This window comes from Drosophila yakuba, chromosome 2R (genome assembly GCF_016746365.2).
Source record: "Drosophila yakuba strain Tai18E2 chromosome 2R, Prin_Dyak_Tai18E2_2.1, whole genome shotgun sequence".
Classification (NCBI taxonomy): Eukaryota; Metazoa; Arthropoda; class Insecta; order Diptera; family Drosophilidae; genus Drosophila; species Drosophila yakuba.
In genome coordinates, this window is record NC_052528.2 from 11,803,242 (window position 1) to 11,829,441 (window position 26,200).

The 26,200-nt window shown below is 45.4% G+C and overlaps 5 protein-coding genes across 5 annotated transcripts; 2 read left to right on the forward strand and 3 right to left on the reverse strand.

Moving 5' to 3' along the window:
- Nucleotides 1-92: 92 nt before the first annotated feature.
- Nucleotides 93-7,373, reverse strand: LOC6530230 (monocarboxylate transporter 12). The gene is made up of 6 exons (XM_002091131.3): nt 6,575-7,373; nt 2,721-3,687; nt 2,157-2,609; nt 1,492-2,097; nt 1,125-1,251; nt 93-1,058 (listed from the first exon to the last, which is right to left on the reverse strand). Exons 1-6 carry the CDS (start codon nt 6,605-6,607, stop codon nt 677-679), a joined length of 2,568 nt encoding a protein of 855 aa, XP_002091167.1. The 5' UTR covers nt 6,608-7,373; the 3' UTR covers nt 93-676.
- A 450-nt stretch (nt 7,374-7,823) lies between these two features.
- Nucleotides 7,824-8,591, reverse strand: LOC6530231. Its single transcript, XM_002091132.4, has 2 exons — nt 8,172-8,591; nt 7,824-8,113 (listed from the first exon to the last, which is right to left on the reverse strand). Exons 1-2 carry the CDS (start codon nt 8,385-8,387, stop codon nt 7,922-7,924), a joined length of 408 nt encoding a protein of 135 aa, XP_002091168.2. The 5' UTR covers nt 8,388-8,591; the 3' UTR covers nt 7,824-7,921.
- Nucleotides 8,592-8,669: 78 nt separating this feature from the next.
- LOC6530232 (membrane-bound transcription factor site-2 protease) lies at nt 8,670-10,788 on the forward strand. The gene is made up of 3 exons (XM_002091133.4): nt 8,670-8,988; nt 9,040-9,477; nt 9,545-10,788. The coding sequence occupies exons 1-3, from the start codon at nt 8,914-8,916 to the stop codon at nt 10,556-10,558; spliced, it is 1,527 nt and encodes a 508-aa protein (XP_002091169.1). The 5' UTR covers nt 8,670-8,913; the 3' UTR covers nt 10,559-10,788.
- LOC6530233 (LYR motif-containing protein 2) lies at nt 10,685-11,287 on the reverse strand. The gene is made up of 2 exons (XM_002091134.4): nt 11,123-11,287; nt 10,685-11,019 (listed from the first exon to the last, which is right to left on the reverse strand). Exons 1-2 carry the CDS (start codon nt 11,159-11,161, stop codon nt 10,786-10,788), a joined length of 273 nt encoding a protein of 90 aa, XP_002091170.1. The 5' UTR covers nt 11,162-11,287; the 3' UTR covers nt 10,685-10,785.
- Nucleotides 11,288-13,368: 2,081 nt separating this feature from the next.
- Nucleotides 13,369-26,169, forward strand: LOC6530234 (sine oculis-binding protein homolog). Its single transcript, XM_002091135.4, has 4 exons — nt 13,369-13,660; nt 14,925-15,067; nt 22,832-23,288; nt 24,218-26,169. Exons 1-4 carry the CDS (start codon nt 13,573-13,575, stop codon nt 25,981-25,983), a joined length of 2,454 nt encoding a protein of 817 aa, XP_002091171.2. The 5' UTR covers nt 13,369-13,572; the 3' UTR covers nt 25,984-26,169.
- Nucleotides 26,170-26,200: the final 31 nt, after the last annotated feature.

The window sequence follows — 26,200 nt, forward strand, 5'->3', positions numbered from 1 at the left end:
TATACGGATTGCTAATTTCGTTTTTGCAGACACTATTTTTAGTGACGCTTAACTTACGAATTTCAAGATTATTCCCATGTAGCCCATAAAACTTTTGATTTTGTGTTTATTTGGTAATTGTCTTTATGGGTAAATGTCTCACAACAACTATTTTAAGTCTAGGGTAATGTAATGTGATGTTCTCAATTCAAGCTTTCTTTCTGTCTAAAGCCACTTGATTTTTCCTGCACAACGTTAGTCCATTCCGATATGGATGTGCGAACCTACAACTAAAGTCGGCCTATATAACCATCTAGTCGGGCATTGATCGTAGTTATCATATTATAAAGTTATATACGGGTATTTGTAGTTCATGTCTTTTAAACTCAGTTCTTTTTGCGCAACATTTGGTGCTCAGTTGTTAGTTGGTTGTTTGTTTGGTTTCTTCGTTTGAATATCATCTCACACATCCTTTTGCTGTTGCTCAACGGAAGGATAACAAGCGATTGGGTGCGAGTGGGCATGGATTGGATTTGATTAGATACGGATGAAAACGAACGGATAGTATTAATAGTAACTGGTAGAATCAGCAATATCGGTGAGGCATTCGAACTCTGAAACTCAGGAACTCAACTAGTATTTGATCGCTACTAAAACTCTATTAACATATGGGGCAACCAACGAATCCAAATCATTCCTAGGCTTCCTCGCAGTCCCCCTCCTCGCGCTGAACAAACAACCGATGGTTGCGGGCCTCCAGAATGGACCACACGATCAGCGGTGTGGTACCGAGAACCATGCAGGATCCCATGCAGTAGAAGCATATCTCGTAGTCCCCAGAAAGATCCCGCATCAGTCCTGCCAGAGGTGGCACCGAAATGGCCCCGATGCTCTGGAACATCCTCACCAGCCCGTAGCTCGAACTGATCCTGTCCGTTCCAAAGACGTCCGCAAGGAGCACCGGCATAAGGACATACCAGCTACCCAGGCACAGTCCGTAGACAGCGGCCGATAGACCCACTAAAACCAGGGTCTTAGCGAACGGAATTGTGAGCACGGCACATCCGGCGCCCAAAATGCTGTCGATATAGGAAAATCCCCTTAGACTGGGTCGAAAAATTTAATAAAATATATCTGTTACTCACCACAAGGTGTAGGTCTTCTTGCGATCGAATAGCTGCAGGTCGCACAGCCAGCCGAGTCCAAGGCGCCCAATCAAATCCAGCACTGCGCTGATGGCCACTAGGTATCCCGCCTCACTTTTATTGTATCCTAAAGATGAACGAAATTTGATATGAATAACTATGAGAATATAATAAAAAAAACTATAAAAAAAACAAAAAAAATATATTTGTAATCATATTTATCATATTAATCAACTTGTTATAACCTAATCAAAGAATTTAAAAATTCATATCTGTTTATCCATTTTGTAAAAATTATTATTGTGAAAATATAAAATGGAAAATTTTACGACTGAGGTATATACTCTAGGCGCTTCAATGAGTGTACCTATTGAAATAACGTGGGCGGGCAGGTAGTACAGCATGTAGGGACAGCCGACGGACATCAAGGTGACGGAGAGGCACATCAGGATAAAGCTCGGTTCCTGCAGCAGGCTGATGTCCAGGTACATCTCTATGCGCTCGCAGCAAGTGCGTGGTCCCTGCTCTTCGTCGTCGTCGTCATCCTCATCGGCGGCAAGGTGGCAGTCGCCATCGATGATGGACTCCACCAGCTGGGAGTCGAGAATGCCAAGCTCCGCCTGCTCCACCGGTTGCTGCTTAAGATCACTGAGGTTGCTAACCGGAGTGGGTATCTCCATGCTCTTGCTGAGACCACGACTAACCACACTCGGCGGTGAAAGAGGCTTCTCCAAGTGGGCTTGGATCTTGGAGATCACTTCGTCGTTGGAAAAGACATTGCGCCGACGACGACTTCCTCGATTGGAGTCCGTGCCGGAGTGCTTGCGATAGACCCAAGTGGAATCCGTGCTGAGATCTTCGACAGAGTGCAGCAATCCGGAACTCCGCACTTTCTTCATGGGCTTAATGAAAGTGGTCTCGCCGATAATATCCTTCACCTCGTCGTCGCTCTCCTGCGCCGACTTGTCCTGGGCTAAGGAGCCAAAAGGCATTTATTATTTGTAATTTTTTTTTAACGAAATATATTCCCACCTGGCTGCTTACTGGCATAGTAGTTCAGGTGGTTTTTGGACTCCTCCAGGAACAGATGCTCGATAAACTTGTCACTCAGCTCGTGGCCCGCACCCACATCGCAGGTGTCTAGGTATGTGGATGTGGTCAGGATGCCCGTGGTGCTCGGATTGATGTCCTCGTTGAGGGGCTTTGCTGTCTCCTCCTGTCCCTGGCCCGAGTCCTGATCCGTGTATGCACTGATTGGCCGGTAAAGGGTGGCGGAAACGCACACGTGCAGCATGCAGCCGCCCAGGATCAGAATGGTGCCGTGGAAGCCACAGTTCTCGGCCAGGTGCTTTATAAGCACAGGTAGGATGAAGCTGCCGGCGGCAGTGCCCGATACGCAGATTCCATTGGCCAACGCACGGTGCTTGTCAAAGTATTGGGATACTATCACTATGCCCGGAGTAGTCGAGAGGCCACCACCAATACCTGATGAAGGAGGAGGATGAAGAAATAGTTTAATATCACCATCATTTTAAGTAAATGAATATCAATAATAATGGGGTATGGATAATTTTATAGTGATTATACATTATGCACCTGTGAGTACGCCAAAAGTTAGGAGGAGGTGCAGCAGACTGGTGGCAAAGTAGCTTAGTATCATGCCCATGGCGCAGAAGATGCCGCCCACAAAGACCACCGTTCGACAGGAGAATCGCTGGCAAAGAGCACTCGACAGGGGCGCCAGGACCAAACAGAGAGCCGACAGGATTGCTGGAATCCAGGAGGCCACAGTAGCCGTAGAGCTGGGAAACGTCTCCATAATCTCCACATACAGCACTCCGTACGACTTGACCAGCCCGGCCACCCAGAATTGCACGGAGAAGGCTCCGAAGACAATGAACCAACCGTAACCGCCGTCCGGTGGCTCCACATTGGGACCACCACTCTCCGTTGTGGTCGTTGAGGAGTCCCGATCCTTGACCACCTGCTTGCTCCGCCTGGCGACGGTCACGCGATCACGTTCCCGCTCCTTGGCCCGGCGGACGCACCTGCTCCGGGCCGTATTCAAACCCGATCCGGAGCCCGAACCCGACTTCCGGCTGCTGCGAAGCTCGTGCGATTTGGCAATCAACGGACGCGCCGTGATGCTGGACACGGTCAGCAGGTTCTCGTTGTCGTCCTCCTCCAGCTCGGAGATCTGATGCTCCAGCAGGCTGGCGTGCAGGGTCCTCGGGCAGCATTGCGTGTCCAGGCTGAGGGTGGCGGGTCGTCGCATGGGCGAGGCGTTGGGTGAACAGCATCCGGAGCGGAAGGCGGCGGACTCCATGTGCTTGCCATCCAGCTCGGGGGGCACAACGATGTCGGGCAGAGGAGCCGGCGGCGCTGATACCACCGAGAACAGGGAGCCGCATTCGATACCAACTCCACCACCGGACCCGTCCACGCCCGCCCCTCCGCCGGAGCCCTCAGCCGGATTCGTGTGGAGAAGGCGCCCTCCCGACTCGTACTGGACTCCACCAGTTGGGTCCGGTTCACTCGCGCAGTAAACCGATCCCCGGGAACCCTGCGAAAAATATAAATATATATATTGATTTGCAGGGGAATATTTCAAGTCACCTAATTCTGAATCTAATGTTAATCTATTAGGGTAAGGTATGAAAGTATGCATAAGATATTGAGTGAACTCATTGAAGGTTTCTTTTAATTAAAATGAAATAACAATGTAATAAAGTAAGCAGCCCATTATTGCAAAAGTATTTATCAAGCGCTCAACATCAATAGTTAATGCCTCAAATTGGCGTGCATCTGAAATTCCGCCTCCGCCGAATGCGTTACCCACTAAAAAATGGGTTAACCCGTCAGAAATCCGAGGCTGTTGACAAATCGACTGGAGGCGGGTCAAGGAAGCAACAACTTAGCCCAATTTGCATTGCTAAACGAAATGCGAGGAGCGCACGCGATCTGCCGACTTATAGACGACGTCGCTGCAGCGCCCTAATGTATGCAATACGTTTTGTTTAATTGAGTTAACATCCAGTATTTGCCCGATTCCCGCTCCTTTGGGCTATGTAATTACCCGCGGACCGAGCGGATTTACCATTCCTTGTCGCCCATGCTGTTATATGTACTTTGTTAAATCGATGACAGGCTGCAGGTGCATGCTGTGCCTTGCGGGCTGGCATGACGTCTGGGAATTTTCCATTTGTCTGCGGGATCCGCTGCCACTTCCTCCCACGAAACTGCCACTTTCCGACGACTCAGGGTCAAGAGCGAGGTGGGGCTGGTTTGCCATGCGGTTGCCTTTCAGCTTTTTTAGGTTCTGTCTTTGTTGCCGGAAATTGATAGGGGGGTTCGATTGTCCTCAAAGGGGGAGGGGGTATTTGCTCCAATCCAAGGACGATGCAATGTTCGAACCGAAAGCTAAAGCCAGGAAATACTCGTGCTGATAAGGCTTAGTGGAAGGACGAAAAACTTTGCCAAGTCCTCGTAGAAAGGACACGATTGGAAAGCAGTCAAAAGCGGAATTCGGTAAGTTGATCCTAGGTATTATTGAGCTCACTGCTAGACCAACAGCTCCAATATATAAATGTATACATTCAAAAGTGTATGTTATAGTCATCATATATGTATGTGTCTCATATTGAACAACTATTTTCTAATTTGTTTCCATAACCCGCACCCTGAAACCTGGTGGAACCTTATCGTAATAACCAACCGTTCGTAATAACTCATTTTCTAATATCTCCTTATTTCGCACTTAGCTAGTCCGCTCACACCCATTTCTTGGTATTTGCAATGACGTACGTATACGTAATATGATCCAGTGTTAGGCATCAAATATAAAGTATGCGTGTGCCCATTAAAAAGAAGGATTGGTGCCCATCGGTGGTTAAACCTATTTACAGTATATCCGGTGACGCGCTCTATCCTTAGTCAACCTTTTTATTTCCTTTTTACTCAAGTATCATATCTAAGTATCCTTGAGGGGTTCAAGTAATTATTAAATGTAACTATAATGATAAGCTAACAATTGCTGTGTTATACATAACACAATTATTTTTATAGTTAATATAATTGGATGAACATATTGTTATATTATATTCACCCCTTTAAAGGTATTTTTTTTTACCAGTCCATCTAACACGGCATGTGTCAAGTTCCGTGAAAATGCTGCTGATGACTGCCAGCCATATTGATGGCAGAAGTAAGCCAAGTAGAATAGCAAATAGAAAGCATGCAATTATCTTGGAAGAGTGCAATATGCAATAGTCACACATTTGACAGGACTAATGAGCGTTGGCCAACTCGTGGCATTTGGCATTTGGCAACTCCCCCTCAAGAGCATGAGTCACAGCATCCCAGAGCGGTGACCTTGTCGAATGTCAAAGGCCCAAGTCGGCCAGGCATGGCATACGACATCCTGGACGCCAAGACCACCCTCTGCTGTCAGCTGGAATCCGGCTTAAGCTGTCAGGAAGCTTTCGCTGAGGCAGCTCTGCAATCGCTGGTTGTTTTCAATTTCCCAACAATTCAAGGCCTTTGCCAGGACCTAATGAAACGGAAGAAACTTCCCCCGGGCCAAGTGAGTTGGCGCTCGTGTGTGGGCCTGAACGATAAGCGGTCAAGGTGAAAGGGGTGGTCTCAAGTCGGCCAGTCGGGGGTGGAATCTAGTCGGGGAGGGAATCTAGTGGGAGGTGGGGATGACTTGACACACAACTTGTTGAGCCACCAGTAATTGCTAGTCCTCTGTAATAATAGCTATTTGGTTGCACAGGCCTAGGCCAATTAGTTTACCCAATCAGCAGGACACTAATGCTAGGCTGTAAGAATGCTGTTTTCCATATGTGAGTAATAAGTAATCAAATATTATAGTTCACTTTGTATAAGCAGAGAAGAGAAGCATATAAATGAAATTAGTCTTATACCCATTTGTACATTGTATTTACGGCACTGACGTCTTTGAAAAGTCATCCAAATAAAGAATTCTACGGAATACAATTCGTTGTATTTAATTACTGTCTTACTAAACATAATCAACAGCTATGCGATTAGATAGGTGTCATGAAAGGACAATACCATGAGTTAAGGCTCGGGTTTTTGGTCTTGCTGGTCAGGATGGCTTAATGGTATCCCTCAAAATTGCATTCCATCAGCAGTCGGGGGCATGCATTGTTTACTTCCTTGTTCCCTTGCGACAGCGACTAAGACTAAGATGAAAGCAACTTGTGACGTTGACCCATTCTCGTGTCGCTAGCAATGTTTACGTACTCGTAAAGCACACTTGTGCAAAGTGCGCATGCTCACCAAAGGAACCCAAACTCCAGCTACCTCAATACGATTGCCATTGGCCCACTCCGCAGGAAACGCAGCGAGGAGGATGCAAAGGGGAGGGTTCCTGACCTTCCCGAAGTCGGGATAAGGGGATGCTGGGTAGTACTACCTGTACTCACCTGTAAATGCCAGTCACGCTGTAGGGACGACATTGCCGTCCTTTACTGAACGTGAAACGCCTTTGATGTTTCTCTTGTTGCTCGCGCTGTTGTTGTTGTTGCTTGGGGCGTTGTTGTTGTGCACCCAAATGCATTGGGTTGCCTCTGCTTTGGATCCTTAAAGTCCTGAAGAGCTGACGTGCGCGGGCCTTCACCGGTTGGCCCAATTTGGATACTCTCCTGCTTCTGCTCCTGCTTCTTCTGCCGGGACGACTTCTTTGGCACTGAATCCTTTGCGGGTTCGACTTGATGGTTCGTCCTCTGATTTGAATGCGATATGCGTGCGCTTTCACTTGGGGGCTTCCTTGAGGAACTTGTATGGGTTTTCCTAGGGGCAATATCCTTGCTGCTCTGGCGTCATGATGCGTTGATGGGACATACAATCGCTTTTGTTACTCTTGTTTATGCAGCAGCTGTTTCCGCTTCCGCTTCCTTGTCGCCCCCTTCCGTTTCCGTTTTCAGCACAAGCGCACTCTCTCACTCGCTCGCTGGCGAATATGCAGTTTTTGGAACAAATCGATATGGGGCGAGATTCCAGCTGAAGTCCTTTGTTCTCAGTTTACTCAATCGCGCGTACAAATTGGAGGCTTTCAGTGAGTTAAATCGGTTAAAAATACGCCCTAACTTCTCCTGAAGCTGCTGAACACTTTCTCTGTGTGGGAAAACCCTTTGCAAAAGCCTTTTTCCGTAAGGACTCCTCGTTTGTTGCCCTTTTCGGCGAATGCGACTGTTCTGCTGCTGCTCAAGCTCACGACTAAACTGATGAAACTCATGTCCTCTGGAGGTCCATGGAAAACCCAACTCAGTGGTGAGCTTGGTGGAGGTGAGTTTCGGTTTGAAGAGAGAAAAAACCAGAGAAAGAGGTTCTGTCCTTACTTCCGTTGCCTTTCATCCGTTTTGTTTTGCTAGGCTCTTTTGCCCGCTTGTTGCCTACAATGCCACCTCTCCACAACTACCTGTTTTTATTATTTGCGGAAACAGCTGATGAATGGAATGGAAATCTTATTTCCAATTAAAAGATACACAAATTTAACTACGAAAACGTTATAGGTATTTTAATAGATCTTGAAATTGTAGTATAAGTTGCAGAACACTGTTAAACAATACCGAATGAAAAAGTACTTTTAAAATTAAAAATTAAAATTATTACATTTTGTCTAGCTGAATTTTAAAATTTCACTTTTTCAATATGCATCAAAGAAAGTTTCCGTTGCTTTTCAAATTTTTATTTCGTATACATGTGTCATATGATTACACTTTAAATTTAAATTACAAATCCAATACTAACCGAGTACAATTTGTACTGCTTTACGGAGCTATTCGTAGGTCATCCAGGCTTTTGGTCATGTTCAACGTCACTCCAAGGAAAATAAAGCTGATGGCCACGGATGAAAAAACCGCAGCCGGTAGGTTCTTCAATAACCACTGCAGGATCATCGTGTAGACGGCAATGGCCATGAGCAGCATGCACATGTATGGATAGGCCATCCATTTAATCAACTGCGAAATCAAAGGATTCTTTAGAATGTTCCACCAACTGAGTGGGCAGGAGGCTTACTTTCCAAACTGCAATTATCAACAGGAGCGAGGAAAATGCATAGAGGGCCGATCCGGTGGTCCACACAATCTTTACCGCCTCAGAGACGCCTGACGAAGTGGTCATGAAAAGGTAGCCGGCTACCACGCCCGATACACAGGATATACAGGCCATTATAGAGACGATCACCCTGCACGTCGGCAAAAGTCTCCTATATGAGAAGTCCTGTTCGCTCATCTGGGATTTACCATGTGTTTGATGTGTTTTAAGTCAATTGGCAGGAATTTTTTTTGAATTTTGATATATTGGTAGGGAATTCGTTTATCAAATCTCTCCTTTTAATTTGTATTTTGCTTGTATGGTTTCAAAAGTTTTCTTTGTTTGACGTTGAATAAAATGTTCAAACCTTTCGCGCCCACATAAGCTATAAGGTATTATCGATAAATGAAGCAGTCATCGATAAGCTCTTAAATCGATTGCTATTAGCTTTCAGTATTTCGATTTTTACGCAGTATTTACTCAGGTTAATTTGCGCACAAGATTCCCGGACGTGATTAATGCTGATTTGTGGTCTGGACTATACTGTATAGCTAGTACTTGGAGTCGGAACCGGAGAAGTACGAGATCGGGAAGGATTCCCGGCCGGAAGGGGACTACTAGCATCCGCAAGTGGCGTCCAGCAACCGGAGGTCTCCCTTCCGAAGATTCCGCATTACCATCCTATAACCCAACCAACCAATGACCTCTTGAAACCGCACCAGCCATGGATCCCTTGGTGTTCTTCATAGTGCTGGCATCGCTTTATGGCATTCTTTACTTTTTCGACCGATTCTTTAAGGTGTAGTATATCCACCCAGAGTACTTCCAGATAGTTAATGTAATCCCTTAGAGCTGCATGCACTACCCGTACGATGCCTTCCTCAAGAACACCGGGCTGAGTATCAATTTCATGAGCCTCCACTGGCACACGAGTGCCTTTAACAGGACCCTCCTCCGCTGGGGATCTGCCGGTAACAGCTGCACCCGGAGAGTAATGATCACCAGCTTCAATGTGGGAGTCCTGGTTACCTTTTCGCTGCTCCCAATCGGACTGATCCTGCTCATTGCCACTATCTTTAGCAGTGGAGAACAAGACAGCTCTTCTTCTGTATCCACGCCCGTTGGAGTCCCCGTGCAGCTGGAGATTCTTCTGCCCGGCGTTAACCTGCCGCTTGAGGAGATCGGATACTACGTCACCACCCTTGTGCTCTGTCTGGTCGTGCACGAAATGGGACACGCCCTGGCTGCTGTAATGGAGGATGTGCCTGTCACCGGGTTCGGAATAAAGGTCCAAATTATATAGCTTACCTTACAATTGGATGCGTGTACTAATGTAGTAAATATTACTATTTCAGTTCATCTTCTGCCTGCCGTTGGCTTACACGGAACTCTCCCACGACCACTTAAATAGTCTTCGTTGGTTCCGCAAATTACGTGTGCTGTGCGCCGGAATCTGGCATAATTTTGTGTTCGCCGGCGTATGCTATCTCTTAATCTCAACAGTGGGCATCACCATGTCACCATTGTACGCCTACAACCAACATGTCGTGGTCACCGAACTAACGAGGAAATCGCCGCTTAGGGAAGAGCGCGGCCTGCAGGTGGACAATCAAATTACCCAAGTAAACGGCTGTCCAGTCAATAGCGAGGAGAGTTGGGTGACATGTCTGCAGAACTCCCTGAAGCTCAAGCCGGGCTATTGTGTGAGTGCGGACTTCGTGCAGCTTAACGATGAAAGCAGCGCCATCTCACATCATAGCATTGATGGCCAGCTACAGTGCTGTGATGAACTAAATCCGAACGTGAGTTGCTTCGAGGTGGTGGAGGACGCCAATGGAGATGTGCCTGTGGAGCTGCCGCAGCATGTATGTCTTAATGTGCGTCGCACATTGGAGGAGGTGACCGAGCACTGCTCCTCCGGAGTCTGCAACGAGGGATTCTGCCTGCGACCGCTAATACGGAATATCACTGCCATAATGACGTTTAAGCGAACGAATTTTCGAGGAGAAAAACTTCCGCCGGTGATCTATGTGGGCCATCCGTGGGACGTCACTCGAACGGTGGAGGTATCCGCCTTTGTGCCGAGATACACCTTTATGAAGGCGGCTTGGCCGGATGCTTGGCTGCTGCTCCTCAAGTACAACGTGGTCTTTAGTATAGGATTGGCGCTGATCAATGCCATTCCGTGCTTCGGTTTCGATGGTGCCCACATCACTAGCACCGTGATACACAGCTTCTTGGTGGGCAGAGTGGATCAGCATGCCAAGAGGGATATCATCTCGTTGATAATCACCAGTGTGGGCTCACTTCTCTTTGCACTGGCCCTGCTTAAGGTGGCCTGGCTGAGCTTTTTGCGACCTCTGCTTTAAGAACTGAAATGGAACACTAAGATGGATCCTGGGAGTCCAACTCCCTCCAAAGACGCTAGACTGCTATTTCACCTTTACGAACACACAAAAACACAGCGAATTGTAGCACCTCAAAGATTCGATAGCTTTTTGTCATAGTCCTTAGTCTTAATTCGTATTTATTTTCGTACGGTTGTCGAGCTCAAAAATAAAATCAAATTAAGCTAAGATTATCTCCAAGATTGATCCTATTTGCCCTCGCTCACCCCGCTCAGTTGGAGGCTGGTCCTTAGTTCTGTGAGGCTTCGTCTGCCGTGCTGAATGAGCATCTTGATGGCCACCTCGTCACTTTGATGGCGATTCGTCTGGAAGTCGTGACGTGCCCAGGATTTAAGCTCCAGCTGGCTGTTTTTGTCGGGCACCTGACGGATCGTTCGAAATATTTCCCGGTAGAGCTTCAGGACTTCCTGGCGCAGCATAAACTAGGATGTATTTAATTCACCAAATTATTGTTATCAAATTGATTAATTCGTCTTTTTGGAAAACTATTAAAAAGTAACCAATAACGATTTAAATTCTACTTACCTGCTTCAAACTAAGTGAGGCTTTTGGTAACTTTGACATTTCAGCTTAAATGTGATTTTTTTCTCTGAATTTCTAGTTAAATTGTTATTAGTGTATCTTTTTGTTTCAAAGTTTTTCGGTCATTTTTAATAAGTATTTGCAATCAATCTAGCAAAAACCATAACAAGAACAGCTGATAGTCAGATGTTGGAAATGTAGAGATGGTCGATTTTCATAAAGCTTGAACTGAACAATCGATAATTCGATAGGTTTATAAAAATAAGCGCATTTTTATAAACCTATCGAATTTGAAATATGAAAGTTTCATTAAGTAAATGTAAAGTTTTATAAATAAATAATATTTTTATAATTTAAGCTGTATTTATAATCTTTGAATTGAATATGTAACTTCTTGAATAATAAACTTATGATTTATTATGAAAATTCGCTTATTTTTTTTTTAAATATTTGGAAACTAATTGATAACGCCATTCTAAATTATTTGATTTCTACTAAAATGCACCTGTTTTAAAAGTGATATACTATTTTGTGGGTAGGGAAACAATCTGCAGCGAAAGTCAACTGCAAGTTATGTTAAAATTGCATTTCATCAACTGCCACTAATGAGTCAGTCGCAGAAATAAACTAAATTGTTGTAATGTCTTAACAAAATTATGTTTTTGTGACATCCAACACTAAATTTATCTGGCTCGTGTTCAATTTACATGAAATTCTCGGCATTAAATGCCACATTTATCTACTTGAGCATTGTTTGATTGGCACGCCAGCTGCTCCGCCTCTGTTTCTTCTCTGATTGTGATGTTCTACTTAAACGATTCAATTGTTTCTTTGGCCATTACGTCTATTTACCATCAGGTACCATATTCGCAAAGGGACTGGTACTATCTCCTGATAGTTGGTACTTGGCGTCGGATAGTGGTAAGTTTTCCCCCAAGTACCGGGCTCCTCGATAGAATTGCCAACTGTTTTCCAGACCCAGGGCCGTACAGTTACCAATAACGCTGCTGGCTAGCAGTTGGGCCCTATAGAGAATGTGAATCAACCAGGTTAGATATTACATTATTCTAGTTGTAGGAGTAGTCCACATAAAGCTAGCCCGCTCATACACTTAGAATATTTATGAGTCCAGAATACAAAGTATGTAGCTTCTAATTGAAATTTATAAATACATTTTTACTTTAAGTTTTAGAATAAAAGTTCTATTCGAAAAAGCAAAATAATAATGTTAATTATATTTGATGAATTTGATATAATTATAAATTTTGTAAGTTCCATTTTGGCATGGAATCATCCAATCGGATGATCAATATCGATGTTATTTATCCTCGGCGAGCCACATTCGACCTTTCTGGCTGTCAAAATGCATTTTCTCCTCGCATTACTTAAGATGCTCCCCATTAATTTGCCATCGCCGTTCCTCTGATCTCCGACGAAGTGCGTTTGTCTCCGCCGGCACAAGTATTTTGTGCAAATTAAACAAAAATTGGACATAACATAAATATCCGAGGCAGAACAAAACGAAGGCAGGTGAAGCGGCGCGATTTATTTTTAACAGCCCAATGCGCCTACATATAGGAAATTATGCAAAAGAATCTCGCGCTGCAGCCGAGTGCAATTTCGTTTTCGTTTTCATCTGCCAGAGATGCCAGCGTCTGCGCCGCTCTCTTGAGTCATTGCACTGCGAGAAAATACGCGTAAGTAATTACACATTTTTCGGGTAGAGGAAGATCGGGTTAAGGAAATTATGGTTATGAGTTCTGTATTAAATTTAAATAAAGTAAATTGTTACAATAATTAAAATTTTTTTTATTGGCCATTGCTCTGTTATTAACTAAGCTCAATAAACTTCTTAAATAACCATCTCATATTCAAATAAGGTATTTTGATATTATCTCTCTAAAGTGCTAATATCAAAATATTATCAAAATATTAAATATTTGACTTAAAAGCGTTAAACATAACATTAAACTTTTTAAAAGTGAACTTAAACCATTTTTCCCAGCATCCACAACTTATAGGTATCAATAGATCTGCCAGCAATTGGGAGTGTGTTTTCTTTCTGTGCTGGTGATGTTTTGGTCTCATTGGGGGTGGGCCCTACGTCATCACAACAGACCCACAGCTGCGCCACAACGATGACGAAGGAACGAAGGCAACAACACCGAGGCAATGAGGCAGCAGCAGAGAAGCAGCAAAAGCACCAGTGAAGCAGCAGAGAAGCAGCAAAAGCAAGTAAAATCCACATGCCACCGGACCGCTGGCTCAAATGTTCATGAAACGCGAACGCGTGTGGACGTGGTTGTGCGCGGTACCGCTTCGGAAAAAAGTTTGTGAATGCGAATCGGTTTATTCGGTTTGGTCGGATTAAAAACGGTTGATTCGAAACGAATTCTCGGGCCGTGCATGTGTGAAAGTGAAAACGGAATGAAGAATGAAAATGAACACGGTGCATGAGTTTCCTTGACGTTCGGAAAGTTTGCTTCGGAAAATCCATCGCAAGAAAACTGAAAAGAGCGTGCGAAAGCAGAAAGGCCAATTGTGAGTGAGAGCTGTAAAGCACACACGCCAAAAATATAATGTTGAAAATATCTGGCTATTTTTGGAATATATATTTGTTTTTCCCAAACGCTGCATTGGAAAATTTGTGCCTCAAGTGTAGCAATACACAAAAAACCTCGAGAAATGATAATGCTTAAAAAATACGAGACATTGTACGCTTTTATTTTACTTGCATTTCGTTCTCGAAAAGCTCTCGAAAGCAAAACAAAGCCATCTGAAAAATAAAAGTACGAAAAAAAACAGATGAAAATGAATCCAAGGCGAAAGAACAGCCAGAGTGAAATGTTTTTAATGGGCAATCAAAAATAATGAAATCGGATAGATATATCTGGCAGAATGAGGCAAAAATGCATTTAAGATGAACAATGGACACTTTTCATGATCTTAAAGGGACTCGATGAAGGATTGAATTTAGACCTATAGCTAAAACTAGGGTGTACATCGATGTTAGGCACATTTCCGGAAATACCATTGCTCAACTTTATATACACAAAAGTACTCCCTTCAGATTCGGAATAGTTTTCCTTTAGTGCACAGCAGAAAAATAAATATATTTGTGTTTACATTCTTGAGCTAATTTGATATGTAATTAAAGCTATAGAATTTGGCTTCGAAATCTCACCGTTTAAAACCACATTATTGTGGAGATTCATTTTTTTCTGTGTAACTACATTTTCGTCTTTTTCTGTCTGATTTCCTCCGAAAGAACAACAAATACAGGCCACACTATGCATATATCCGCAGTGTTCTTGTTTGGTTGCCTTTATATTTTGTATTTGAATTTGTAGTCTTGTGTCATGCGATAGGTGGTAACGTTTCGTTCCGAACGGGGTATTGAATTACAAGACACCAAAGTGCGCGCCAAGCGAACACGCTCGCTCACAGATACTCACACACACACACACACACAAACAGACGCACACATGCAGAGCGAGGTGTATAAATATATCGCAGTCCGATTCTGCCGCATGCGTATCCAATGGATGCGAATCGGAGTGCAAAGCGGAGGGCCCAAGAAAATATCCCAAAAAGTACTATGAACCGCTGTAATTAATTGTTTTGGGGGCCGAGCAGTTGGATCCATTGATTGATGGAGCCAAAGTTCATTTGTTTACAGTGGCAAGATCAATGACTCGGCGCCCTATTAATACGAACAGCCCCCCGTCTCAACCAAAATTAGAAAAAAGAACCTAAAAAGTATCTGCTGACACCACTCTGACCCCTGGTCTCTCTTGTGTTCCAGTTTCGCCCAAAAGATATATACCGCATCCAGCTGAAATGTCCGCCAAGACGTCGCCATCGTCCACTTCTCGGGATGCCAACGTGGGATCCTCGAGTGCGATTCCCGTTCAGATCAAAAAAGAACTGCCCAGCGATGAGATAAAGGTGAGTGGATGTGAATGAACACTTTGAGATACTTTCTTGCCCACTTGTCTAATTAATTGCCCCTGTCTGCGCATTATTTCGCCGAGTATTCAATAACAAGGATGCTGACAAAGTTTGCGTTGGATTTAAAAATAAGAACGTCGTTCTTTCTCTTGGCAAAACATTTTTCTTCTATAGCTGTGAATTGCATATACGCAGAATTATTATTATTATTTGTTTTTGAATGTTTAGATGGGGAAAGGTGAATAACACCCACTCGCCAGCGGCGCGTCTATATCTTATGTTAGAGTAGCTTTGAAGTGGATCCCGTATCCAGGGGATAATTTTGGATCATTTCAATTTTGGATATATCATTAGCAATGTGCATAATTAGTGTTCGTTTTAAAGTAGACCTTGGGGTACATACCCTTGCCGCAGATCAGGTATTCCCATTTCATCCTTAACGAACACAGAAATATTTCGTAAAACTGCATGTTGCACATACTCGTAGTTTCCACTTACCAGCTAGCGATTCCAACCAAATAACATTTCCAACTAAGCGCTGGAATCAAGGAATCGGACTCCAAATCCCTCGGCCAGAGAACCAAAAATCGTTTCGGTTTTCAGTTCAGTGCAGTTCAGTTCAAGTGGCTGTTGGAGTATTTGGAAATGTTTATGCAAGAGCAATGATAAGGCAATGCCCGCCCCCGCAGAAAAGTGCTGCATTAAATTCCATGCAACTTTGTTTCTGAATCCGGGCCCGGAATTTGAAAGAGAAGTTGCTGGCGGTCGCTGCAGCTGATGAGACTCGGATTCAGATTCAGATTCAGATTCGGATTCCGATTGCCATTGTGATTACGCGATTACGGGACGAGCTCGTAAGTCGAGCGGGAGTTGGCGGTAATTTTATATTGATAAGTTTTTATAATCATTTTAACGAGTGAGCGGGTCCGATTCCGATTCGGAATCCCCTTTTGCCTCTGCTCCATCCACCAAATGAGCGAAATTAATTTAATGCCACAGACAGGGACAGAGAGTCGCAGCGCAACTTTTTGCAGCACGTGTAACCCGATCGGCGAATTGAAATCATACCCCCTGACTTGCAGTTGGGCGCAATGATACTTATTGTCGGGCATAAAGAGGGGAAACAACAACAACAGCAACAACAGCAACAACAACAACGAATACAAAAACAAAGCCAAGCCAAAATTATTATAATGAATGGGCTGCCGAGGGGCTTGGGAACTGGGTATCCGCTGGGAACTGAGCTCGGCGACTGTTTTTCTAGGTAAACGTGGGCTTTACACGGATATCTATGCGGCTACTCATGCCTGTATGATGATATTTATAATGGAATTGTGAGCTTGAGCTTAAGCTGCTTGCTGACTTAATTATATCAATTATAAGATAGTATAAAAGTTTGTTACTTCTTTAAATTTATCAGAGCACGCATTATCAATCTATGAGTATTACTACCTTACTACAGACGTGTAATGTGCTATAAGAAATATCTCTTAAAATCCGATATACTCATTTCATGTATATACCCTCATTTAAGATAAATTCTGTGATGTTTTTGATACCATTTCGTACATAACTCAATCATCTCTGTTCGTGCTCGGCTGAAATTTGCCTTCAATCGGGCTCTCAATGACGCCCAACCTGCTTTGAGTGTGCAACATTTTGCTAACTGAAAATATCAATTAAAAATATTGTAATTCATACCTTTTGTTTTCGCTTACCTCACCCAGTTGGGGTATCGCTTTCAGTATTTTGGCCTCTCCGCCAGCTCCTGGCCATAATTACAAGCTGCATTTGCTGCAAAGACAGCAGCCAGGACAAATTTTTATATTTAATGGCCCAAAGGCAAAAGCACACAACGTAATTAAGCAACAACAATATATCGGTTGAGATGATGGTTATGTGGCGGGAGGGGAAGGGTAAAGGTAAGGGGAAGGAGGAGGTATACAGGATAAGGGCGGAGGGGAGGAATATGAGCGCGCTTCATGGGTGCAACTTGATAGGACAATGGAAAGGCGATATCCTTCAAGGTTTCCGCTTTGCGACCGATGTCAAGCCAAAGCTGAGGCTGGGCACTATATATGTATGTACGTATCTGCAGAAAAGGATGTCTTTGCTACACACTAGGCATTATCCTGCGAAGTACGAAGAGTGACAAAGTGGGGAAGGTGCGAGGGGGCCATTGATGACTGAAATCAATAACTCTTTTTGGGCGAAATGAGCGGCAAGCATGGTAAACATGGTGGAGGCCTTAGGCAAATATTTTTTACATTACAATTAACAACTTAAATAGCACACCATTAAATTAAAATTAAATTTGGGAACTTCTTTCGCACACTTTACACTGGGATTTGCTATGGATTGTTTTTTACCTCATTAGCAGCTGCATTAAATTATTCATTTTATTGTTTTCTGTGCATATTCATGTTCCATAATTTGTGATTAAATGCATTGTCGCCTCTGTTGCACACATAATATTCATCGCCTACAAATCGCCTCCGAGTTGAGTGTTGGCAGACTCCGAGCCACATTCTATGCACATAACCCAGGGTTCCGGCAGCAGGGATTGGGTTACACCCACAACACCGGGTGTGGAGGATGTGGAGCGGGGTGAGACGGCGGGAGCCAGATCCAGATGACTATGACGATGACACAATGACAGGCGGCCACTCAAGAGCACGGGCGGATCGGAGGCAGTGTGGAGGAGTGGAGGCGGCTTGGGGCGCCGATGGCAACTGGGCTCAAATGTTGCCGCAGCAGCAGAACTTTAATAACAGCGCCGCAGATTGAGTTACAAACAAAATAGAATATGATAAATTCTACACAAAACACCAGGAACCAGAGCTCAAAGGTGCTCTCCCATCGGAGGTGGGCGTTTCGGGGTTCACACTGTAGTGCACTGGTAACGTGAGGCACCCTGTGCTGCCTGCCACATGCAACACGCCCCCCCCCCCCCTCCGCCACGCAACAGCAGCTCGAATTAAAATAGCGTTAAATTAATTCGAGCCACTGCTGATGGCCCAGCACTACGAAAGCGAACCCGAGTGGCCAAGAGGCAATGTGGATGGCTGGATGACGAAGTGGATGACGGAGTGGATGACGGGTGGATGACGGGTGGATGAGTGGGTGGCCCAAAGCCCTTGACATCGCCAGGTGGTAGAATTGCAGCAGGTGAAGAGATCGCTGCTCGCAGGGCAGCTATCAAGTTTTCTAACTATTTAATTCTTAGTTCTTATTTGGCCAAATGAAATTGAATCGCCATGAATGCAAATCAAATTAAACTTTTATGACACGCCCCAAGATAACCAGAAAAAGCTGTCCAATTGCCTGATTTTCGGATAATGTATCTATCTGCTAAAAAGCCACAAAAGTCAGTTGCATCGTACTTTACTCTTTAATTTTTGTCGATTGATTCATTGACATTTAAATATAATGGAAACCCACTCGATTGTTCAGCCGGGCACTGATATCTGGTTAATTTAATTGTTTATCTACATATTTTTAGAAGAGTGGTCTATGTGACCTACCGCACACATTAATATCAAACCCCATGGTTTCCGATTTCGTAACCCCCTCTATGCGGTGCCTTGAGTTCACATATATCATATCATATATGTATGTATATACGAGTATATATCCGTCAGTGAGCAGTGAGCCACCCATATCTGGTGTACATTAAAATGAAATGGAATATTTCGATGCCGAAGGGGCAGGGCGGTGGGAAATGAAAATTCGCAGAGCAAGAGCAACAAACAACTTGGCAAAGGCCAAGTATGTCATGTAAGAATTCAAAAGAAGGACGCGCGTCATTCAATCCTGAGCTATCGATATTCGATTACAGCAAACTCAAAACCGACCGACTTTGTGCTCGCCTCGCCCCGCAAACACCCAATCCCAAACCCAATCCCAAACCCAAACCCAATCCCATGTATGTACAAACGTGTGTCTGAGAAAACTAGCGTAATTCTAGAATTTGTTGCCATTGGGTGTTATTTCCTCTGGCCGACCGACCGTATATACACTTACGTGCTAGTGCAAGTATATGCTTTTTCGGGGTGGTGTTCGAGGGGATTGGGATTGGATTCGGATTCGGATTCGGTCCGGACACCAGTTCTACTGCAGCTCGGTTTTAGTTCGCCTTAGTCTCAGTTCAGTTTACTGGGTTCAGGGTGAGTTATTATAAGCGTATTGGGTTGCCAGTACCGCTCCAGCCGCTCCTCCGCTCCTCCTGCCCAACAACCCACCATCCCCTCATACCTCATCCCCCATCCTCCAGTGAGCCAGTCAGTCTGGGTCTCGTTGCTCTGGCACTGCGAGCATTGCCGCGCCGGGTACTTTACATTATTCTATTAGGTTTCCTCGCCGGTAACCCAAGACGTGTTTTAATGCGAGCCACTCGCATAACAGGCGGCTCCACTGCAGCGGGATAGGCCCCTGGAACGTCTTCGGATGGGCCTGGATGTAGGTCAGGAAACCGAAATCCATTAGGACTGATAGTTGGCTGTACTCCTCTTCAGTTCATGGAGGATGGCACATGTTTGGAGATACATATATGGACAATGGATATTATGCATATTTATGCATTGAATACTTTTTATCCATTACCAGTAGGTTAATTAAGATCTCTTGCAAGATCTTATTGTGATTATTTAGTACAACTATAAATAAAACTGCTCTGTTTTGTAATACGTATGAAATCTTAGAGTTTTTATATTTTCCTAGACCAAGTACTATTTTCTCCCAGTGCACTCAATGCCAGACAAAGAACTTGACTAGCGGATTGGAGTACCCAGTTCCCGCTTCTCACCCGTAAAGCCGGTTGGTTCATTACGATTCATAATAAAAACGAAAATATGATATGTTTTTGTAAGTTGAGATTTTGCAAAATGAAGGAAAACACAACAAACTTGAAGCGTCAGAAACAGAACGAGTGTTGCAAATGTATCCACTGGATTCTTGAGCAATAATTACGAAAAAATTCAAATGGAAAGCGAGCCAAAAATCCAAACAGATCTGATTGCTGCGCGGGATTGGGATTGGAATAGGAATTGGGGATAGGAATGGGATTGGGATTGGGGGAGAAGGAAATTCGATTGGAAATGTAAAGGTAGACGTGTGTGTTTGTATCTTGCTTAATACATACGGATCATGATCATACACAAGTATTTCTGGGCGGGCAGAGCGAATCAGATTCCAACTCCATCCAGAACAACAGACGGCATAAAATTTCAGTTTTTAATTAATTGATTTTTATTCGCATTTCGGTGTAGAGTTTCAGGCATGGGCGAGAGTTTTAATGTCGCTGGCGGAAACGGCACTGAGAGAAAAGGGGTTTAAAATATGATAAATCAAATATAAGCTAACCATAAAAGTTACAAAAGGAAATGAAGATCACGAAATGTGATAGGTTAATACATGTTTACAATGTAAAACACCACTAAGCAGGGTGCCAATTTGGTTCAGTGTATGCACCGACGACTTACCCGCCTCCCCCTGTCCACCCCCTCGAACCCGTTGAGCCACTGTCAGGCAGCAAAGAGCTGAAAAACTGAACGAACGCACAAATCAGAAATTAAAAACCGAACATAAATTAACAGACAAATGATACTAAAAACCGAGCTGCCGAAAGAGACGGCGCATGCGACAATGAGAGAGACGGAGGGAGTGGAGTCGAATGTATCTCCGTTCCTCCGGTTACGCTTACTGCAAGATGCTGAACTTGAGCCGAGCGTGCGTCGCCATAGCCCCCCATCTCCCATCCGCCATCCCATCCCCTCCGACTCCATCCCATCCCATCCGATCCCATCCCACCTGGACGAGGTCGCACCTGAGGCGTGTAATTGATATGCTCGGCTCGGGCAGCCGGCTCCGGAGATTTTATCGTGCGAATTCTTGATACTCTTTTCGCTTTTCGCAGCGGCGGACAGCGTAAAACCTGAATGCGAATACGAATGCGAATGCGATTGTCACCGATACGCGAATTGCTGGAAAAATAGCCAAGCGAGCGTGTGAGCGCTGTTCATGGAGTGCGAAAGGAAAAGGTGTTTCGCCGCGAAAGAGACGGGGTGCTGCGGTGCGAAAGACAGGGCTGGAGGGGGTCCAAGGGAGACGGCAACTTATTAGACGACTTGCATTTGTCAGCAAGTTGGCAGCAACGCTTAATTTGAAGAGTATCGCATGACGCCGGGGATATCCAGTTTGTCTGGAGCTTGTGATAGATGCAATGGAGGCGATGAATCATCTGGCCAGCATTGGCCAATTGTGGTTGTGGCTCTTTTGCGCGGACCAATTTCCCCTGAAACTCGGCATTGGACACCACTTGCGGCCACATGGCGTATGAGCAATTTGGCATTCCGCAGAAGCAGCTACCCGAAAAATAAACCCAAGGGTTACAGAGCAAAAACGCAAAGCAGTGTGGAGCAAATTTAGTCGATTGGGTCAATGAGACCCAAAATAATACTTATAATATTTATAATAATATATGTCAACATCAGCAGCAACAGCTAAGAATCGATGACATCAGAACCAAAAGTTCGGAAGACAACTTTAAGTTTTCCTACTCTCATCTGATTTTAGCTTGTGGAGAACCATATTTCCTCCATATATTTGGATAGCCCTTTAAACACCGCCCTTTCCAAAGGACTTTGTTCGGTGGAAACCACGTCGAGTACGAGAATTTCAATGAAACCCGATCCCCAGTTAGTGCACCTCTCACAGCCTTGTGTGAAATTTTTATGTGCAGCACTGGCAGGCCCAGAATGATACACACATGCATCTCCCTTGGGATTGGGATTGGGTTTGGGATTCGAATGGAAATGGGAATGCAGGAGCCAGTCAAAAATAAAAAAATAAAAAAAAATAACAGCTTCAAAAGCCGCAAATGTTTTCTGCATCTTGGACTTCAGACTGAGCCTGCATTTTCGGCTTAAATTTAAGGCAATGAGGCAGGAGGCACACGCAAAGCGACAGAGAATGTCCAAAGGTATTGGATATCAATATCGAGGCAGGAATAATCAAAACAGTGAGCGCGGGAGGGGGTGGTTGAGTTGGAGGGTGGAGAGTGAAGAGTGTGGGGATGCCCATGTACCTCCGAGTTTGCAAATGCCACCCACTCCGGCCACCCAAAAGGCAACTAGTCCGGCCCTCTGGCCGTAATGAAGCTCTCTGCCGCCCGTTTGTGCACTGATATGTTTGTGGAGAGTCCGGAGTGTGTGTGAGGTGCTTGATGCGTGGATGATTCCTCAGGGTTATCGATTACACTGCAACTTTCCAGCCTCGGGGGAAACGCTGTGATACGGTTAGATAACAACGCACATAATTGGACATTGGGTTCAGAGGTCAACGGGCAAAGGGAATCAATAATTAGTGAAAGTTTGCTTTGGTCAAGGTGGATTGCGCTTTTGGTCACTCTTCCCCTTAAGTCCAGTAGTCGACCACCATGTTTCACCTGCCTGACTCTTTAAATGAAGTTTCACCTGCCCTTTAATAGCAATGCACTACAAAAAATTGAGTTATTCTAAATGCATTCGAAAATGACTAAAATGTATTATGAAATTATAAGTTGAAGAAAAGTACAGAGAATATTTATCATTCAATTGAATATGCATATATGTCCACACAGTTTTCGGAGTGCACTACTGATGCGATCTCCCTGAATATCGGGTTACCCAAAGGCCATGTAAGTGGTATCCAAGGAACCCGTGTCAGCAATTCCCTTTTTCCAGCACTCATCTTTCTGTTTCTGTTTCGGTCTGTCCCTTCCAGGAATTCGCGCACAACACCATGAACGAACTGCTCGGCTGGTATGGATTCGAGGGTGTGGACGTGGATCGTCTCGACCTGACCGCCAAGACGTCGCGCCTGCTCCAAAGTGCCGCCGCCGCAGCGGTGGCCAATCAGCAGAGCCACCAGCTGCACCAGATGGATCCACATCCGAGTCTGGAGCGAAAGCGGGCCAGTCTGCTGCGCAGTGGCCGCAGTTCCCTGGCAGCGGCCTACCACAACAACAACAACAACAATGGCAGCAGCAACAAGAACAACGGCGGAGTCGGCGGAGGAGGCAGTGGGAGTGTGAGTGGCCGGAAGGGCGGACTGCTGAACTGCAGCAGCACCACCACCACGCCATCGGACCACGATACGCGAAGCTCACGGGAGGAGGACTCCAAGAGTCCGCAATCCATCGGGAAACCAGCGGGAGCTGCGCACACGGAGGAGAAAATAGGTGCGTATGTATGCCAAGGAGGTGGAATGTACAAAAGCACCACGTTTGTTTTAAGTAATAGGTTTTATCAACACGCCAATTCCGTTTATCTATACACAGTACTTTAGCTAGCATAAAAAATAAATGATCTTAAATTTAAAGATTTCTTTTGCCTGTAGAACTATTTTCAATTTTTTTGTATAAGAAATTATAGTGCGTATCAAACAATGCACTAAGTAAATCGACTTTAAGTATACTTCATAACATAGCCTGCAGGGTATTTTATTCCCAATGAATAATTCCACCCGGGCACAAGCAAAAATTGACAGCAAAAGTCAAAATCACAAAAATTTCGTAACCGACCCAAGGACCCTCCCTCATCATCCGCCTGTGCGTTTTGTTTTTTGAAGGGAACTCGATAACTTCGCCTGCTCTGCCCCGGACCGTTGCAGTCCCTCTCCAATCCCCGCCTGCATTTGGAGCTCAGACAGGCTGGAAACTGTGCTAACTTTTCATCAACTCAGTCCGGAGTTTGCCGATGCTGCGTTATCGAATAACAGATTCATTAAGACCCAAATATGGTTTACACATTTTGGCTAGTGCCGAGCAGGAAGAAGCGGTCCATATTAGGAATAGGATATTTGGAGCTCAGTTTGTACGGATGCTTGCGGAAATCAAATTTGCAGTTCGGCAGGAATCCATTTTCGATTTAATAGAACATTTTTGCTTCCGAAATGTGGTTTGTTTGATTCGATTAATTATTTTTTTGCAGGCTAGTCATATGCATTTTCCAGTAAAGAAAATATTCGCTAATAAACTAAAATTTTAAATAATATCTTAAGAAAATATTTCCTAATAAACTAAAATTTTAAATAATATATTAAGATAATCATTACCTAGTACTTCCATATAACTTCGTTATAAAGGTATTTATGTTGCATCTTCAACAGACTTCAGCAATTGCTGCTGGTGCCACCGACCGATTGCGGAGAATGCGCCGGATTACCTGACCAGTTGCGACGGACCGCGCTACTGCTCCGAGTCCTGCTTCGCCCAGAGCCGGAGGGCATCCTTCAAGAAGGCCAAGACCTGCGACTGGTGCAAGCATGTCCGCCACGCGGTGAGCTACGTGGACTTTCAGGACGGCGCCTCCCAGCTACAGTTCTGCTCGGAGAAGTGCCTCAACCAGTACAAGATGCAGATCTTCTGCCACGAGACCCAGGCCCACCTGGACATGCATCCGCACCTGCGGGATCAGGCCATGGATGCGGGCAGCGAGGCTGGGCTGATAACCCCGGATCTGTGGCTTCGCAACTGCAGGAGTCGCTCTGCTTCGCCTGCCTCCACGCTCTCGGTGTCTCCGGGTCCGCCACCTGCTTCGGCTACCAGCCGCTGTCCGGACTCGCCGTCTAGTCATCATCCCAGCAAACCTCTGATCTCAGTGGCACCCGTCTCCAAGTTGCTGGCCCAGAAGAGTCCGGGACCCGCTGGAGTTCCTCCTCCTCCGCCACCGCCTGTCCAGCGGCATTTGGCTGGAAAGTTGGGTCGCCGCAAGCGCCGAGGTATCTCCTCTTCCTCGGGCTCGGAAACTGTGGCCAGTCTGCTCCAGAAACAGCAGCAGCAACACCAACACCAACAGCAGCAACAGCAACAGGCACCGCAGCAACATCAGGCACCTCCCACTCTAACTGCTGACTTTGGTGGATCCAGCGTACCACTGCCTCCGCTCTCACCCATGCCCAGCATGCAGGAGTCACCACAACCGCAGCAGGCTCCTCAGGTGCCCCCACCACAAGCTCTTCCACGGGGACCAACTGCCATCCCGGCCAGCTACTTCGCCACGCCCTCGAATGGTGTGCCCATGGGACATCCGTTTGCGGGGCGTCCACCGCCGCCTCCGCATCACTTTATGCATCCACCTCCGCATGGCATGATGCCCCGTGGATTTGGTCTGCCCTTTGGGCCACCGCTCCCGCCACAAATGCCCGAGCTGGGGTCTCTGTTGGGTGCTGTGCCGCCAGTGACCGTGATGGTGCCCTATCCGATCATCATCCCCCTGCCCATACCCATACCCGTTCCTCTGCCAGTGATAGACTTTTACAAGGCACACCTAACTCCCGAGGAGAGGAAGCGTTTCGATGAGCAGCGGGCTGCTCCGAGCAGAGGGGAAAACCCAGAAGAGCAGGAGCAACCACAGCCGCTGGACTGCAGCAAAAGCAGAAGTGAACTGGAGGAGGAGAAGTCAGATGTGGAGCAACAAAGTGAGTCTCGCCAGGAGCTGGACAACGATCAGGAAGAGGATGAAAAGGAATCCATACCAAAGACAAATCCAGATGGGGACACCAACGCGGGTTCGCCATCTATTTCACAGGAATCATCTCCTTCACCGCAACAGACGCACTGCATCGTCAGGGAATCTACGCAATCCGATCCCGAAGCGGACAACCAGAAGCTGCCCAAGCTGAAGATTACGCGGCTGCAGACCAAACGGACACTCATTCAAACCAAAGAGGCGGCCGCCGAGTGTAGTCGACCGCTACGCAAGCGCAAGAGGATCATCGACTGCGATTTCCAGAAAATGGCTCTTAAGGAACCGGAAGTGGCCAACGATGGCGAACAGAGCAACGGCAGCAGCAACAAGGAGGCGGATCCGGAAGCATTGTGCAATATGAGCGGGAGCCACAGCAACAGTGGTAGTGCTAAAACTAAGAAGTAGACATAGACCTTAGGATTTACCCCTTAAACGTAGTAGAATGTAATTATCTATGTATGTGTGTGTGTGTCAGTGTGTTTGTGTAAGCGGAAACGGAAATAGAGTCCAAAGGAGGAGAGAAATGCAGCGAAAGGCACAAAGTGCATGCGGTACTCAGATTTGATTCTTAATAAACTAAAATATAACTTATTAGAAATATGTGTTGAATTATTGATTGGAA

What these genes read in the sequence shown, in the direction of transcription:
- LOC6530234 (XM_002091135.4), top strand. Translation starts at nt 13,573, where the DNA reads ATGAGTTTCCTTGACGTTCGGAAAGTTTGCTTCGGAAAATCCATCGCA. An exon ending in CGAAAGCAGAAAGGCCAATT is followed by an intron (nt 13,661 to 14,924) that starts GTGAGTGAGAGC and finishes CTTGTGTTCCAG; the next exon opens with TTTCGCCCAAAAGATATATA. An exon ending in TGCCCAGCGATGAGATAAAG is followed by an intron (nt 15,068 to 22,831) that starts GTGAGTGGATGT and finishes TGTCCCTTCCAG; the next exon opens with GAATTCGCGCACAACACCAT.
- LOC6530230 (XM_002091131.3), bottom strand. Translation starts at nt 6,607, where the DNA reads ATGTCGTCCCTACAGCGTGACTGGCATTTACAG. An exon ending in AGCGTGACTGGCATTTACAG is followed by an intron (nt 3,688 to 6,574) that starts GTGAGTACAGGT and finishes TATTTTTCGCAG; the next exon opens with GGTTCCCGGGGATCGGTTTA. An exon ending in AAGAAGACCTACACCTTGTG is followed by an intron (nt 1,059 to 1,124) that starts GTGAGTAACAGA and finishes CTATATCGACAG; the next exon opens with CATTTTGGGCGCCGGATGTG.
- LOC6530231 (XM_002091132.4), bottom strand. Translation starts at nt 8,387, where the DNA reads ATGAGCGAACAGGACTTCTCATATAGGAGACTTTTGCCGACGTGCAGG. An exon ending in TGATAATTGCAGTTTGGAAA is followed by an intron (nt 8,114 to 8,171) that starts GTAAGCCTCCTG and finishes TTGATTTCGCAG; the next exon opens with TTGATTAAATGGATGGCCTA.
- LOC6530233 (XM_002091134.4), bottom strand. Translation starts at nt 11,161, where the DNA reads ATGTCAAAGTTACCAAAAGCCTCACTTAGTTTGAAGCAG. An exon ending in CCTCACTTAGTTTGAAGCAG is followed by an intron (nt 11,020 to 11,122) that starts GTAAGTAGAATT and finishes AATACATCCTAG; the next exon opens with TTTATGCTGCGCCAGGAAGT.
- LOC6530232 (XM_002091133.4), top strand. Translation starts at nt 8,914, where the DNA reads ATGGATCCCTTGGTGTTCTTCATAGTGCTGGCATCGCTTTATGGCATT. An exon ending in TTTTCGACCGATTCTTTAAG is followed by an intron (nt 8,989 to 9,039) that starts GTGTAGTATATC and finishes GTAATCCCTTAG; the next exon opens with AGCTGCATGCACTACCCGTA. An exon ending in TCACCGGGTTCGGAATAAAG is followed by an intron (nt 9,478 to 9,544) that starts GTCCAAATTATA and finishes TTACTATTTCAG; the next exon opens with TTCATCTTCTGCCTGCCGTT.